Source organism: Leguminivora glycinivorella, chromosome 22 (assembly GCF_023078275.1).
Source record: "Leguminivora glycinivorella isolate SPB_JAAS2020 chromosome 22, LegGlyc_1.1, whole genome shotgun sequence".
NCBI lineage: Eukaryota > Metazoa > Arthropoda > Insecta > Lepidoptera > Tortricidae > Leguminivora > Leguminivora glycinivorella.
Genome location: NC_062992.1, coordinates 2,378,812 through 2,391,718, shown reverse-complemented (window position 1 = coordinate 2,391,718; position 12,907 = coordinate 2,378,812). Strand labels below are relative to the sequence as shown.

General features: G+C 37.5%; 1 protein-coding gene and 1 long non-coding RNA gene across 2 annotated transcripts; both read right to left on the bottom strand.

Annotated features, from left to right (window-relative positions):
- Positions 1–1,380: 1,380 nt before the first annotated feature.
- On the bottom strand, positions 1,381–2,193 carry LOC125237935. The gene is made up of 2 exons (XR_007178394.1): positions 1,982–2,193; positions 1,381–1,898 (listed from the first exon to the last, which is right to left on the bottom strand). It is a non-coding gene; the product is annotated as an uncharacterized LOC125237935 (long non-coding RNA).
- Positions 2,194–5,671: 3,478 nt separating this feature from the next.
- On the bottom strand, positions 5,672–12,907 carry LOC125237973 (sugar transporter ERD6-like 2). Its single transcript, XM_048145230.1, has 9 exons — positions 12,770–12,907; positions 11,413–11,642; positions 10,312–10,468; positions 8,594–8,757; positions 8,083–8,212; positions 7,608–7,706; positions 7,303–7,520; positions 6,780–6,962; positions 5,672–6,135 (listed from the first exon to the last, which is right to left on the bottom strand). The coding sequence occupies exons 1-9, from the start codon at positions 12,810–12,812 to the stop codon at positions 5,911–5,913; spliced, it is 1,449 nt and encodes a 482-aa protein (XP_048001187.1). The 5' UTR covers positions 12,813–12,907; the 3' UTR covers positions 5,672–5,910.

Sequence of the window (12,907 nt, the reverse complement as noted above, 5' to 3'; positions counted from 1 at the left end):
GAGGCTGCGCAGGATCGGGACAGGTGGCGATCTCTCGTTTCGGAGGCCAAGATTCACTTTGGACCACTGAGCCAAAATAGTTAGTTTATTTGGGACAAACCGACGGCTTGTAGCCCACATATGTAGATAACCATTTATTTGTTTGCCATAATACATACCACAAGTACGAGTATACATTGGAACAAAAAGAAACAATAATACATAATCTGCAGGATCACGGAGTTAGGAAATATTCTATCTGTTCGTAGAAGCACAGATTATTAATAAGTTACTAACGTAACAGATCCTTCACTTGCCCGCAAAACGACAAATGCTAAGAAGTTAATACGTAATACTCGGAAGAATACTAGGTACGTGCCTCGCGACTACACAGGCAGTCCAGCCCTCGGCCACCTGTTCATTCGAATGAACGTCTAGCGTGTAGGTACTTAATGCGCAACCGCGAGCGAGTGACGTAGAAGGTTATGTTTGTGTTATTTTACAGGAGCATTTACCCTGAGCACTAGCTTACGTGTGGCACTATTAACTAATACGACCGAGATAACACGGAATTTATGTTTGTCTGTGTATTAAATTTAATTAATTGATGACTTACCGTGTAGAATGAATATGCTTTTTTACAAAAAAAAAGCAACTGGTGCAATCAAACGTATTATCAGGTGTAAATACGCGGTTTTGTAAATACGCGGCAAGAAAAACGCCACGCTCAGTGTAGGGTTCCGTAGTTTCCCGTGATTTTTTCAAAAACTGTTCAACCTATCAAGTTCAAAAAGATTTTCCTAGAAAGTCTTTATAAAGTTCTACTTTAGTGATTTTTTCATATTTTTTAAACTTATGGTTCAAAAGTTGGTGTGGGGGGGGGGGCACATTTTTTTAACTTTAGGAGCGATTATTTCCAATTAAATATTCAGTCAGAATGCATTTTATTCATAAAAATGTCAGTCTAGATAAACAAAAAGGTGAGTTTATACTACAAAACTAGGTTCGAACCACAGAATTAGATTTAGATAGAAGAAACGAGTTCATTTATTTGTATGGCGGCCGAGCGTGTCAGATTTTGTACTGAAGTTGTTACTTGCCTGTGATTTTAAATATGTCTCAGGCCCTTGAGTGTTGATAAGTTTTATGTTGTTGCAATTAAATATCATGTAACGAGGCATTTTTAATGTTTTTGTTGACTTCAACTTACAAAAATTGACGCCCGAAAGCTGCAAGTGTAACGGTGGTGTATTTGGTGGGGGGTAAATAAAATGGAATGGAAAGCTCCGGCTAGTTCAAAGTAAATACACCCACGTTAGCACAAAATTTATTATAAAACAAAAACTAAATGGTGTCTCTACTTGCTGGAGGAAAGCTAGGGGAGAAACAAATTAAACAATATAACATTTTATAGATTTATTAATTATAAAAAAACTCTTGCCTTACAGAAAGGTTTCATTTAATGTTTCCCAAAATACTAAATTAGACACCATATAAAAATATGAACTACGCTCAGTGGTAAAGCTGGGCCGCTTTAAGAGGGTCCAGGAAAAGGTTTCTTACAACCATTTATTCTACAAAAACTAAATATGAATGTACCTAAAGTTATGCACCAGAATTCTCAAAATAAATGAAATCAGAAATTACTTTACACAGAAATTAAAACCTGAATTACACAGCATTACCGGCAGGAAACGGCAGGAGACACACCTTGTCAGGGATGAGCCGGCTGCTCCCCGGACTCCGGTGCTGACGCCCCCTCGCCACGTGGACAGGGCTGACCCTTCCATACGAAAACAAGGTCCAAAGGCACCTTGCGCCAGTAACGCCAAAGAAAGTTTCCTTGCACATCAAAATTGTAAAAGTTCTTGTTAAATTCTACTTCTGTAATTCTCTAATTCTCTACTTCTTCCCGACTCCTATGAAACAAATAAATTGGTCACATTAGTCGAGTGCCCTCACACACTGTGATAGACTAAACAAAAAATGTAAGCGAGCTCACCGGACACCTGCAGACTGCAGACCGAGGATCTCCACGGAGCACTCCCACCCTTAGCATGTTTCTGCCAGCTGGAAATAAACCAATTTATGGTTAAGAACATCTCCACGTTTCACGCCATGGAAATATCAAAAGCTCACAATGAAATCTACTTACTCAGACTGACAGAACGCACCACACAAAATATGGAACGCCACGGCAGCACGTGGCATGCCGGGCTCAGGCCCTTATACGGCCGTCCGATCACTATCAAGAGGATCTCGTCACAAAAAGAACGCCGCACTGAATGATCTCGAATTTAAAGGACCCAAAACAAAAGCCGGGTGGCAAAGGAATGAACAATAAAATACTCTAATTAATTAAATGAGAATTACTCCAGTTTCTGTATCAGACCTTGAAGTAAACAAAACCTAACAAATGTCATTCCAGAACAGCCTTAAAAAACCTATGATAACATTTTGTTATCATGTTTCTAAAATATTATATTTTCCAAAAATCAATACTTAAACTATATCAAAATAATACAAAGTTTTTCTGGAATGACAGCCAAAATACCTACAATTTCGAATAATACTTGTTGTATGGCAACCCTACAACAGATAAACATAAATATGTGCCAAGCCCCCCTAATAAAAATTCGTGTAAAATGCATATACTCATCCTTGACTTCCTTATGACTTAGATAATGTATTGAAAAAGGATGGATATATGCTAGTTATTTCTCTTTTTGGTAGGTGGTCCCTGGTTTTATGTTAGCTAGGGATGTTACTTTGTCGATTCAATTATCGATAAAATATGCACTTACGTTCTCACCTTAAAAATAATATAATGTATGTTATTTTGTATTTTACTTTTATATCCATATTATAAACAGCCTAGCCTAAGAAAGTAAATAAATACTGAGAATATAAACGTTATATATATAAAAGTAACGAAAACATACAATATTGATATAAACATTTCATTTGGATTATTATGTGGCTTTTTGGCTATGAAAGTCATATATTCATACATTCTTGCCTTCATGACTAACCGTACCTACTGATTGCAAATAAATGGTTTGTTTATGTACTTACCTACATAAACGGTCACTTCTCTTCTCTTACCAAGTCCTAATATTACATTATCATACCTATATCTCTGATCATAGGTCTGTATGCCTCCCTTTTCTGTAACGTGAATAAAAAGGACGGCATGTTGTCTATGACTATATTTCTATGATAGTGTAATATCGGCCTAAATAGTTTGTAAAAAATAGAAGATGGGAGATACGAGTATAAAACAAATAAATACATTCTTCTCTTCTCCTTACGCAAAGACCTAAGTAATTTAATTCGTGTAGCATCCCTCTATTAATTTCTAGTCCACCACTCAAGAATCTACTTATACTTACCTCAATAATATTTTCTCTATCAAATAGAAAATAAAACAAAACGGCAGTGTAGGTACCACAATTTCTTATTTCAATAGTTTCACCTATTTTTAGTTTCTTTTTAATAATGTTTGAGAATTTCTGGAAAACTAAAAAATACTATAAGTTTAATTCACTAGAAATGTTACATTACCATTTACCCAGTCTGTGATACCTGATCATCATTAATCATTTTTATGTCCTTTTCAATGCAAGAATGTCAATAGAGTTAATGTTGGGACGTCGATAAAAATGACACATCACTAGTACAAAAACATAACCTAAAAACAGTTTGAAGAAACTTCAGAACAGAATTTAACATGGTAGTAGTTATTATATAAACTATGAAAAGATCGTTTTTTATGCTTTGTTTAGATCCTACAAATAATAGTATCAATAACTGACCGAAATTCACTAATGAAACACAGCAGGTTCTTGGGAGTTTTCTTTTCTCCATGTACGTGAATTACAGTCCTTAATCACACAAGCCATAATCACACAAGGAACTTGAACACATCACAAATAAGAATTTAGCAGGATCATCAACTATCTATCAGGAATAAACACAATTAAATTAAAAATCGGCCAGACGACCGCCGAGATATTTGATCTAATATAATACGATTATGTACAATTGTCAAAGGTAGACACCAGGGGAGACATCTGGGGGCCTGCTCCATTTCAGCTTCTTGGCCTTCTTTTTGGTGGAGTCTTGGGAGTAGAGGAACCGCGAGCATCGCACCTTGAACTTCGTGTTTCCGGTCTTCTTCTTCGGAAATCTAAGAAATATATAAAGTTGAATTTGTAAAATAGCTAAATAACAAGAAAATCATAACAAAGAACAATAATCATTGATGGCGTTTTTAAGGTATGAATATTGATAGGTTATTATTGCAAGGTCGATAAAACACATCACATCACTATGCTAAAAAACATAACCTTTCCGAGTTTGAGAAAACTTCCAAAAAATATGCAAAAATCTATACAGAATTGAATAAGATTTTAATTGTATAAACTACTAATATGTACATTTATATTTCTGCCAGGTCGTATCAATAAATATTATCAAAAACTCAAGAAACTTACCGATGAAATGATATAACCTCTTGCGTGTTTTCTTTTCTTCCTGAATGTGATTTGCAACACTTGATCACACAAGCCATAGTCAGAAATGAAACTTGGAACTATCACAAATATACACTGAGCTATTTTTTCCACGATCTATCAGAAATCCTCACAAAATAAATAAATATCGTCAAGACGACCATTGAAGTCGCGCTAAAAACTCGAACCAATATAATACGACTATGTACAGTTGTCAAAGATGGAGACCGAGTGTGAAATGACAAACGTATATTTAATTTTGCCGTATAATAAATGGACCCCAGGTCCGTTTTGACATCAGCATTTAGGGACAACCTTCGAGAAAACGAAAGAAGTTGTGGAATATTGTCTCATTCGCTCATATAAAAAAGGTAATAGTGTGGTGTGAGTAAGATACATGTCACCGAGCTCTTATTTTAGCATGGCTTCCATGCTTTAGTTATACTTCCGTGATATGTGCATTTGAAGTGCAACAGATAATGCAATGAACGAGAAGGAAGTGTTTCATTCAAAAATTAAATTTATCCAAAATATTTAATTACGACTATCAAAAAATCTGCTACGTTACACAAGCTGCGAGTAAAGACGGACAACTCAGTGGATTTCACTGAGTTCATTTGACACGCTAAGTAGATACGTTTGCTTGATCTATGGTTTATATGACATCTGTGGTTCGAACTATTTTCTTTTAACAACCTAGGCAGGGTAACCATGTTCTGACCAACATAAAAGGATTTAGGAAAACAATGATATAAATGATTATTAACTAGTTTAACAACACGCGACCTAACATATTAGTGTTTTAGCACACTGAGAGAAAATACAACCAGTTTTCATGTTCGTTCAACAAGTTTTTTGGTTAAAATAGCGCCTACGTGCTCTTTGGTTCAAACAACAAGCTACTTGTCATTTGAAACGGCAATATATTTGAATCAACTAGTCGATTTTATAAAAACAACCTGACACATATTGTTTTAAACATACGTTTGGCTGATTCAAACGGATAAACCGCAACAAGTCGAACTTGTTAAATTCACAATGCAAATTTCTCTCAGTGCAATAGGAAGACTATTCATATTTTGTATTACGTTCATTGAAACACCCTGTAGAAGGTTAATAAAATAGGATCTACAACATTTTTCATTTATTTATTCTTCAAAAACGCTTTTTGTATCTGATCCCTTGGTTTCTGGCAAAAGTCGCCATGTGAACAGAACACAGGAGAAACAAACGGCGCTGAACGCATGGAAGATGGGATCCACGAGGGACTGCAGTTTTTCGAAGAGACATATACACACTGTTTGACATAAAACGAATTCACGTTTCCTAAAAACCATCAGGAATCGATTTCTGTGTCTTTTATAAAACCCTGCACCCATTTGTTAATAAGTGAAATAGAAATAACAACATTTTTCATTCATTTATTCTTCAAAAACGCTTCTTGGATCTGATCCACAGACAATCCCTTGGTTTCAGGTACAAGTCGCCACGTGAACAGAACGCAGGAGAAACAGATGACACTGAACCCGTAGAAGATGGGGCCGGGACCCAGGACCGGTTGAAGCATCTCAAACAACATGAGGCCGATGAAGCTCATGCTCCATTGGACGAGGGTCACGAGGCTGTTGCAGAGGCCGCGGACCTGGAAATGTGAAGATTTCTTGATGCTGATACTCGTTTTGAAATGGTCGACCGGTGTGGCCTAGTCGGTAGTAACCCTGCCTGCTAAGCGGCGGTTCAGGGTTTGAAGCCTGGTAAGGGCATTTATATCTAAACTAGCTTTTGCTCGCGGCTTCGCTCGCGTTAGAAAAAGCCAAAAAGTAGCCTATAGTCACTCTCCATCCCTTCAACTATCTCCACTTAAAATATCACGACAATTCGTCGCTCCGTTTTGCCGTGAAGGACGGACAAACAAACAGACGGACACACACACTTTCCCATTTATAATATTAGTATGGATTATAGCCAGAGATCGGACGGATTTGCGACATTCTTAGTGACTTACGTCATTTTAATGACTTTTAGTATGAGATGACGCACAAAAATCCGATCTCTGATTAAGCAAACACAATAAAATTACGCTATTAGTTTCAAAGCTACTGAAAAACCAAAATAGGGATCTGGATTCAGAACGCACGAAAATTTAATTCCTAACTCAACAAAAGTTGCTCGTACTTTACCAATCAAGGGCGATTGGTTCTAAACTTTGTTTTAAGAGCTGTGATTTTATGGGGGATCACCATAAAAGAGCCAGTTATGAAAGAACAACTTGCATTTAATAGTTACCTCGGGCAAGAAGACTTCAGACATAATGATGAACGGGACGACGGCAGCCCCGAGTGTGTAAACGAAACTGTATGCGTATATGAGTAACGCTGAGAACCAGTGTGGAGCCCAGCTTAGTTGCAGCTGCGTGCCTAGCAAGAGGGTGCATAGCCCTGAGCCTAGAGATGAGACGATGATCAGCATCTGTGGATGGGAGGGTATAATTAACGAACGAACACGAATCAAGATTCTGACTGGCCAGTTGGTCTTAGATTACATTGTATTCCTCAGTGTATTGTAAGTTTGTGAGAAAATTCAGTAAATTTGAAACGGGGGCCAACAAATTGGATGAGTTTTTGAAGAAATAGTTTAAAGATCGCCACTCTGGAGAAAATTGATAAATATATATTTTACACAAAAAAGCAAACACTGCGCCAAAGGAATCAAACGCCTACATTCGAAATACAGTGACTGTATTTGAAATAGAAATTTGCCAGTTGCACATTGCGACCGACACGAATCTCATTTTCTCATGCCCGATTACCTTCCTCCCGCATCTATCCACCAGCAACACGCAAAGTATGCTGGTTACCAGAAACAGGATAGCCAAGAAGATAGCACACATATTGGGCGGCAACATAGGCACTGCCAGCTTGAATAAGGGTTCAGCATAAACTTGAACAGCCAGTGATCCCATCATAATCGACATGAATACCAGGGTTGAAGTTTTGAACAACGCCAGTTTTGAGGATCGTGAATTACCTGTGGAAAAATGCTTTATTAAAATGTTGGTTGACAGAGTAATCGGAGTATTATTCACCAGGTAGTTAATATTATATCCAAACTTACATAAAAAATTGATTTGCGATATTAAACTATCTTGAGTATTTTTTCCAGTTGGATTTTGAGCATTTTCTTCTAGAGCAACAGTTGTAGCTGGTTGAGATTCTGGAAAATAAGTAAGTAAAGCATAAAGTGGTAGTGTGGATAACCCAAAAGTTTCAAATTATTTGAATTTCTTCCCAATTTCAAACAGTGAAAATAGATTCTGCAAGTTCTGCATCACAAATTCGCAAAATCCATGTAATTTTGATGATTTGCCCATGAGGCGTCAAATATTACTCGGAATAAATTGTGTTTTATTAAATTGTTTAAAGCACATGATGGAATAATTATTGATAAATTGTCCATAAAGCGTCGAATACTACTCGGAAAAAATGTATATTTTATAACATTATTGAAAGCACTTGATGGCGTCTTTAGAAATTATTTTCTCTATCGGACATTCAATTTCTCGGATCGGACAATATAAGACTTTGAATACCTTTGTTATCCTGTACGAGCAAGTCATCAAGGCTCGGGTCCACATCTCGTTTGATCTTCGCTAGTTCAGTTTGAATTTCTTTCGATGTAACATCGATCCATCTGTAAAAAGCTAAGGATTTTGCCGCCTCCTGGAAATACAAGTGTGGTTTTGATAATGGCTCATCAAAAAAATTGTAACGTTTCGTAGTTTGCCAAGAGAATCAAATAAATAAAAGAAACGGGTAACCTCTGGACTAGCCACCATTTAGCACAAAAGTGCAAATATACAGTGCAAAAATATGTCGAACCATTTGGCCGGCGATTAAATACTTTCCTTTATCTTTAGATGACTAGGTAATTAAGATCATAATATATATGTAATGAACTATTCATAAGAGCTTGTAACTAGGCCTACATGAATAAAGATATTTTGAATTGAATTTGAATTGAATTGAATTGGTATACGAGGTGCTAAGTAATATTTCTTGTATAATTTATCTGACATTAAATTAATAAAAACAGAATCTCACCTCATATTTCCCAGTAAGGACTAAATACACTGGCGATTCTTTGAGAGTCATGAAAAGAGCAATGCTCAAGATTGACATCGAAAGCTGCAGAAGAACCATCGTCCGGTAAGAGAAGTATCCACCGATAATATAGCACACCAAGATGCCAAAAAAGTACCCAGTTCCTGGAAAATCACTGAATTATTTATAGTTATTTGTTATACAAGGGGGCAAAGTTGTATTTTAACGCCGAGTGTGGAATTGAAAAACGAGCAAGTGAAAGGATTCTATAGTTGAACCACGAGCGAAGCGAGTGGTTCGAGAATAGAATCCTGAACTTGCGAATTTTTTAACACACGAGAAGTAAAATACATTTGTACCCGAGTGTAACACAAAACTTTTCCCCTCACTATAGCGAGGAAACTATAACGCAAAAAATGAGTTTATCACTGCTTCCAGTAGTTCCACAGGTGGTAAATTATCTTTATTACTAGATTCACTTACTTTTATCAATTTTAAAGCAGTTAATTTGACTTTATTCAAGGTGAAATTACTTTACCCACTAGTGGATAAAATGCGTTTTTACCCGCTGCCATTAAAGGACAAAACACGTGTTTCCGAGCTAGTGAGGGGAATAATAAATTACCACAACTTGATCAGCTCGGTGTGACAACTTTTCGGTATTTACCACCAACCATCATCATCATCCTCCTTGCGTTATCCCGGCATTTGCCACGACTCACGGGAGCCTGGGGTCCGCTTTGACAACTAATTCCAAGATTTGGCGTAGGCGCTAGTTTTACGAAAGCGACTGCCATCTGACCTTCCAACCCGAAGGGTAAACTAGACCTTATTGGAATTAGTCCGGTTTCCTCACGATGTTTTCCTTCACCGAAAAGCGACTGCCAAAATAAATATCAAATGACATTTCGCACACGAAAAACTCATTGGTGCGAGCCGGGATTCGAACCCGCGAAAGTCGCACGTACTTACCGCTAGGCTACCAGCGCTTCACCACCAACCATCAACATCCTTAAAGTCACTACCATCACCAGTCAAACCACTACAGAACCATCAGAATTGTCTATTATGTACTAGTTAGTCAAAAACTCTTAAATTGTCAGACTGTTCTCTTTTTTTAGTGCGATGGTTATTTATAAAATGTAAAAATGGACACGGATTATACCGTGTAAAATGAATTTGTAATGTATCCAGACATTTCTAAAACAGAGCCACTACTCAGAGAAAAAAAATAAAATTATTGTACGTATACCTACTCAATATTTTTTTAAACTATCCACACTACTATATACATGTGAATTATAAACTGAAAAACATATCTTAAACGGAAGAAAACGTGACCAAGTCCACGAATCGAATCCAAGTCTTTACGCGGCTCACGTCATTACCAAATTGGTTACACTGTTCCAAAGTGATTAGTTACCAAATTGGTTACACTGTTCCAATGTTGTCACTCGTGTGGTGACGGGTTAAGAATTTCACCACCCCCTTTCTTCCTGTGGGTGTCGTAGAAGGCGATTGTGGGATATGGGTTAAATAGTGACGTAGGCGAGAGGCTGGCAACCTGTCACTGCAATGTCATATTTTCGATTTCTTTCAACCCCTTTTTGCCAAGAGTGGCACTGAAACTTAAGTAGTTTCATGTGCTCTGCTTACCCCTTCATGGGATACAGGCGTGATAGTATGTATGTATGTTCCAATGTGGTTACACTGATTACCTGAGCAAGCCGACAGTCCACCCCGGACAGAGTCTTCAGCCAGCTCTGCTATGAAGATGGGAGAAACAGCCTGGCCACCAGCGCCGATGCCTGAGAGCGCCATGGCTACCAACACCCAGTTTACGTCGGATGTGATGGAGATTATAGCCCAGCCTAGCTGAAAGTATTGGCAAATATTGTAATGTGAGGTAAATACTATTGGGGGGTATTTCTTAATGATGAACCAGACTAGAGCGGAGATATCATATAGGCAAACGTTTAAAGATGAATGTTGATGGGTGGAGACGGGAGAGGGAGGGTTAAACCCAAATAACGATTGGATGGGATTTAAGAATAAGTGAGTGCTGAGATGACGAAAGAGGAAAATGGGAGAGGAAGACAAGTTGTACCGACCCCACGTAACGTGGGATAAGGGTAGGAAGAAGGAGAACCAGACCAGATCAGAGCGGTACGGAGTCGAGTCAAGGCTTCGTTTCCATAGCGTGACGTTTGATCATTTATTTTAGTGTTTGACGCTTTAGACCGTTGCAGCGCGAGTAGGTATATAATCCTTTGTGCAAAACTTTTACTGGCTGTCATTAATTTTTGTAAGTTTATAATAGATGGCGTCAGTAGGTATATGGCCCATCTGGAATGCAAATATTGAGGTGCCTTTAATCCACATAATCTATTAAAAAAGCGTTTGTATAAATTCTGCGCTTAATTATGTGGTGACTATTACGATGCTTTAGATTACTCAGCGTTTAGAAATGTTATATTAGAAGTTTAACTTTAATCCTAACAAATGAGCATAGCCTCTCAGTGAATGATTTGGTCTGATTACACACTATTGACTTTTACTACATACATACAATCACGCCTGTATCCCATAAAGGGGTAGGCAGAGCACATAAAGCTACTCAAGTTTCAAATAAGGGGTTGAAAGAAAACGAAACTGTGACATTGCAGTGACAGGTTGCCAGCCTCTCGCCTACGCCACAATTTAAACCCATATCCCACAGTCACCTTCTACGTCACCCACGGGAAGAAAGGGGGTGGTGAAATTATTAAGCCGTCACCACACGACCGACCGTGACTTTTACTAGCTAATGAAATACTCACCATGAATGGTATACCGAAAAACACGCACCCATACTTCCGCCCCAACATATTGAAAACTGTTCCACAGAACGGTGCCGTGACCAAGCCTCCTACATTGATGAGACTTCCGAACAACGATGTCTCAAGCAGTGTCATGGGTCTATATAGAACTGTGGAGTTTGACTTGAATATGTCTACTGTCACGGAGGGCCAGCTCATGGCAGCACCAGTCATACTGGCTTGAAAGGCAACTGAAATGGTTGAAAGTTTTTTACTGAGTAGAAAGAATTAGTCTAAATAACTTCTAAAATGCAGAAGTCAGTTGCGACCCAAAAAATCTATTTTGGGCAACAGGACTCAAACACATAAGTAGGTATGTATCCCTCGGTTGCTGCTATACTGTTCCAATGCGTTTCCAAATTCCAATTATACATTAATCTTCATTTGCAGCAACTTGAATAGCACAAATAATAGTTCTCCACTAATACTAGGGAATTGAAATCTACTAACAAACTCGAAAACGAGTGGTAATTACCACTAGTTCTAAAATTACAGTAGTCGTTCTTTTTATAAAATAGCATTACATCGTTTTCCACAGACTTTCGAACGGTGTTCTAAATTCAAAAATCGATCCCTTGAATTATGTAATTAATGTCCTCGCTTTGTCATTGCAAATGCCACTTAGTCTTTGCTTGTTCTGATTATATTTAGATATACTTAGGTATTTTTGTGGCGTTGCGCTCGAAAACATTTTGTGTTTGCTACCGCAAAGGAATAGAATGCGCTCCCACCATCGGTGTTCCCTAAAAATACACCTTTTAAAGCAAGAGTGAATAGGCTATTTACTGAATCGGTGAGCTCCATTTTAGACTCTGTCTTCACTTTCCATCTTTCTCTTTCTATTTTTCTTTTTTTTAGATGTACTTTAACACTTAGAGACTCTATACATCTCTAACATCTCTTATTAATCATAGTAGCATGGTACTTTGTATAATTTATTGAAATGAATTTCTATAGAATACCTAGTCTGTTAATATTTTTTGATGAATACTTTTGCATGTTAAATTGTATCTTGTTTTTTAATGCATGTTAATTATAAGATGTAATGTTTTGAAAAGAAGTGGCCCGCCGAGTTTCTTGCCGGTCCCATAGTGGATACCCCCCTCCAACTGAGGGGGGACTGAAATCTTCTCGATGCTGAGGCGTAGGGTTAGAGCCGGCGTAGCTGTATTTGACGTTCATATGCGCATTGTAATATTTGTAATATGCCTACTTGGAAAATAAATATTTCATTTCATTTCATTAGGTGTGACTAGGGTCAATCACCAATCAGTATACAAATAAGGTCCTTCGACTTTCGGATAGCAAATATACTAACCCACAGCAGTTGACAAAATTTGTATTATTAAAGATTTTCTCATTTTGTTAAGCACTTGAACACTTTTAAATAATACTTAATTATTAATCACATTTATCACAGAATAGTCATTGTTTCATTATGACTGAATTGTTTTAT

Excerpts from the sequence above, each read along its gene's own strand:
- LOC125237973 (XM_048145230.1), bottom strand. The coding sequence starts at position 12,812 with ATGAGAAAATCTTTAATAATACAAATTTTGTCAACTGCTGTGG. Across the intron at positions 11,643-12,769 it reads AATTTTGTCAACTGCTGTGG|TTGCCTTTCAAGCCAGTATG; the intron begins GTTAGTATATTT and ends CAACCATTTCAG. Across the intron at positions 8,758-10,311 it reads TGGACTGTCGGCTTGCTCAG|GAACTGGGTACTTTTTTGGC; the intron begins GTAATCAGTGTA and ends GTGATTTTCCAG.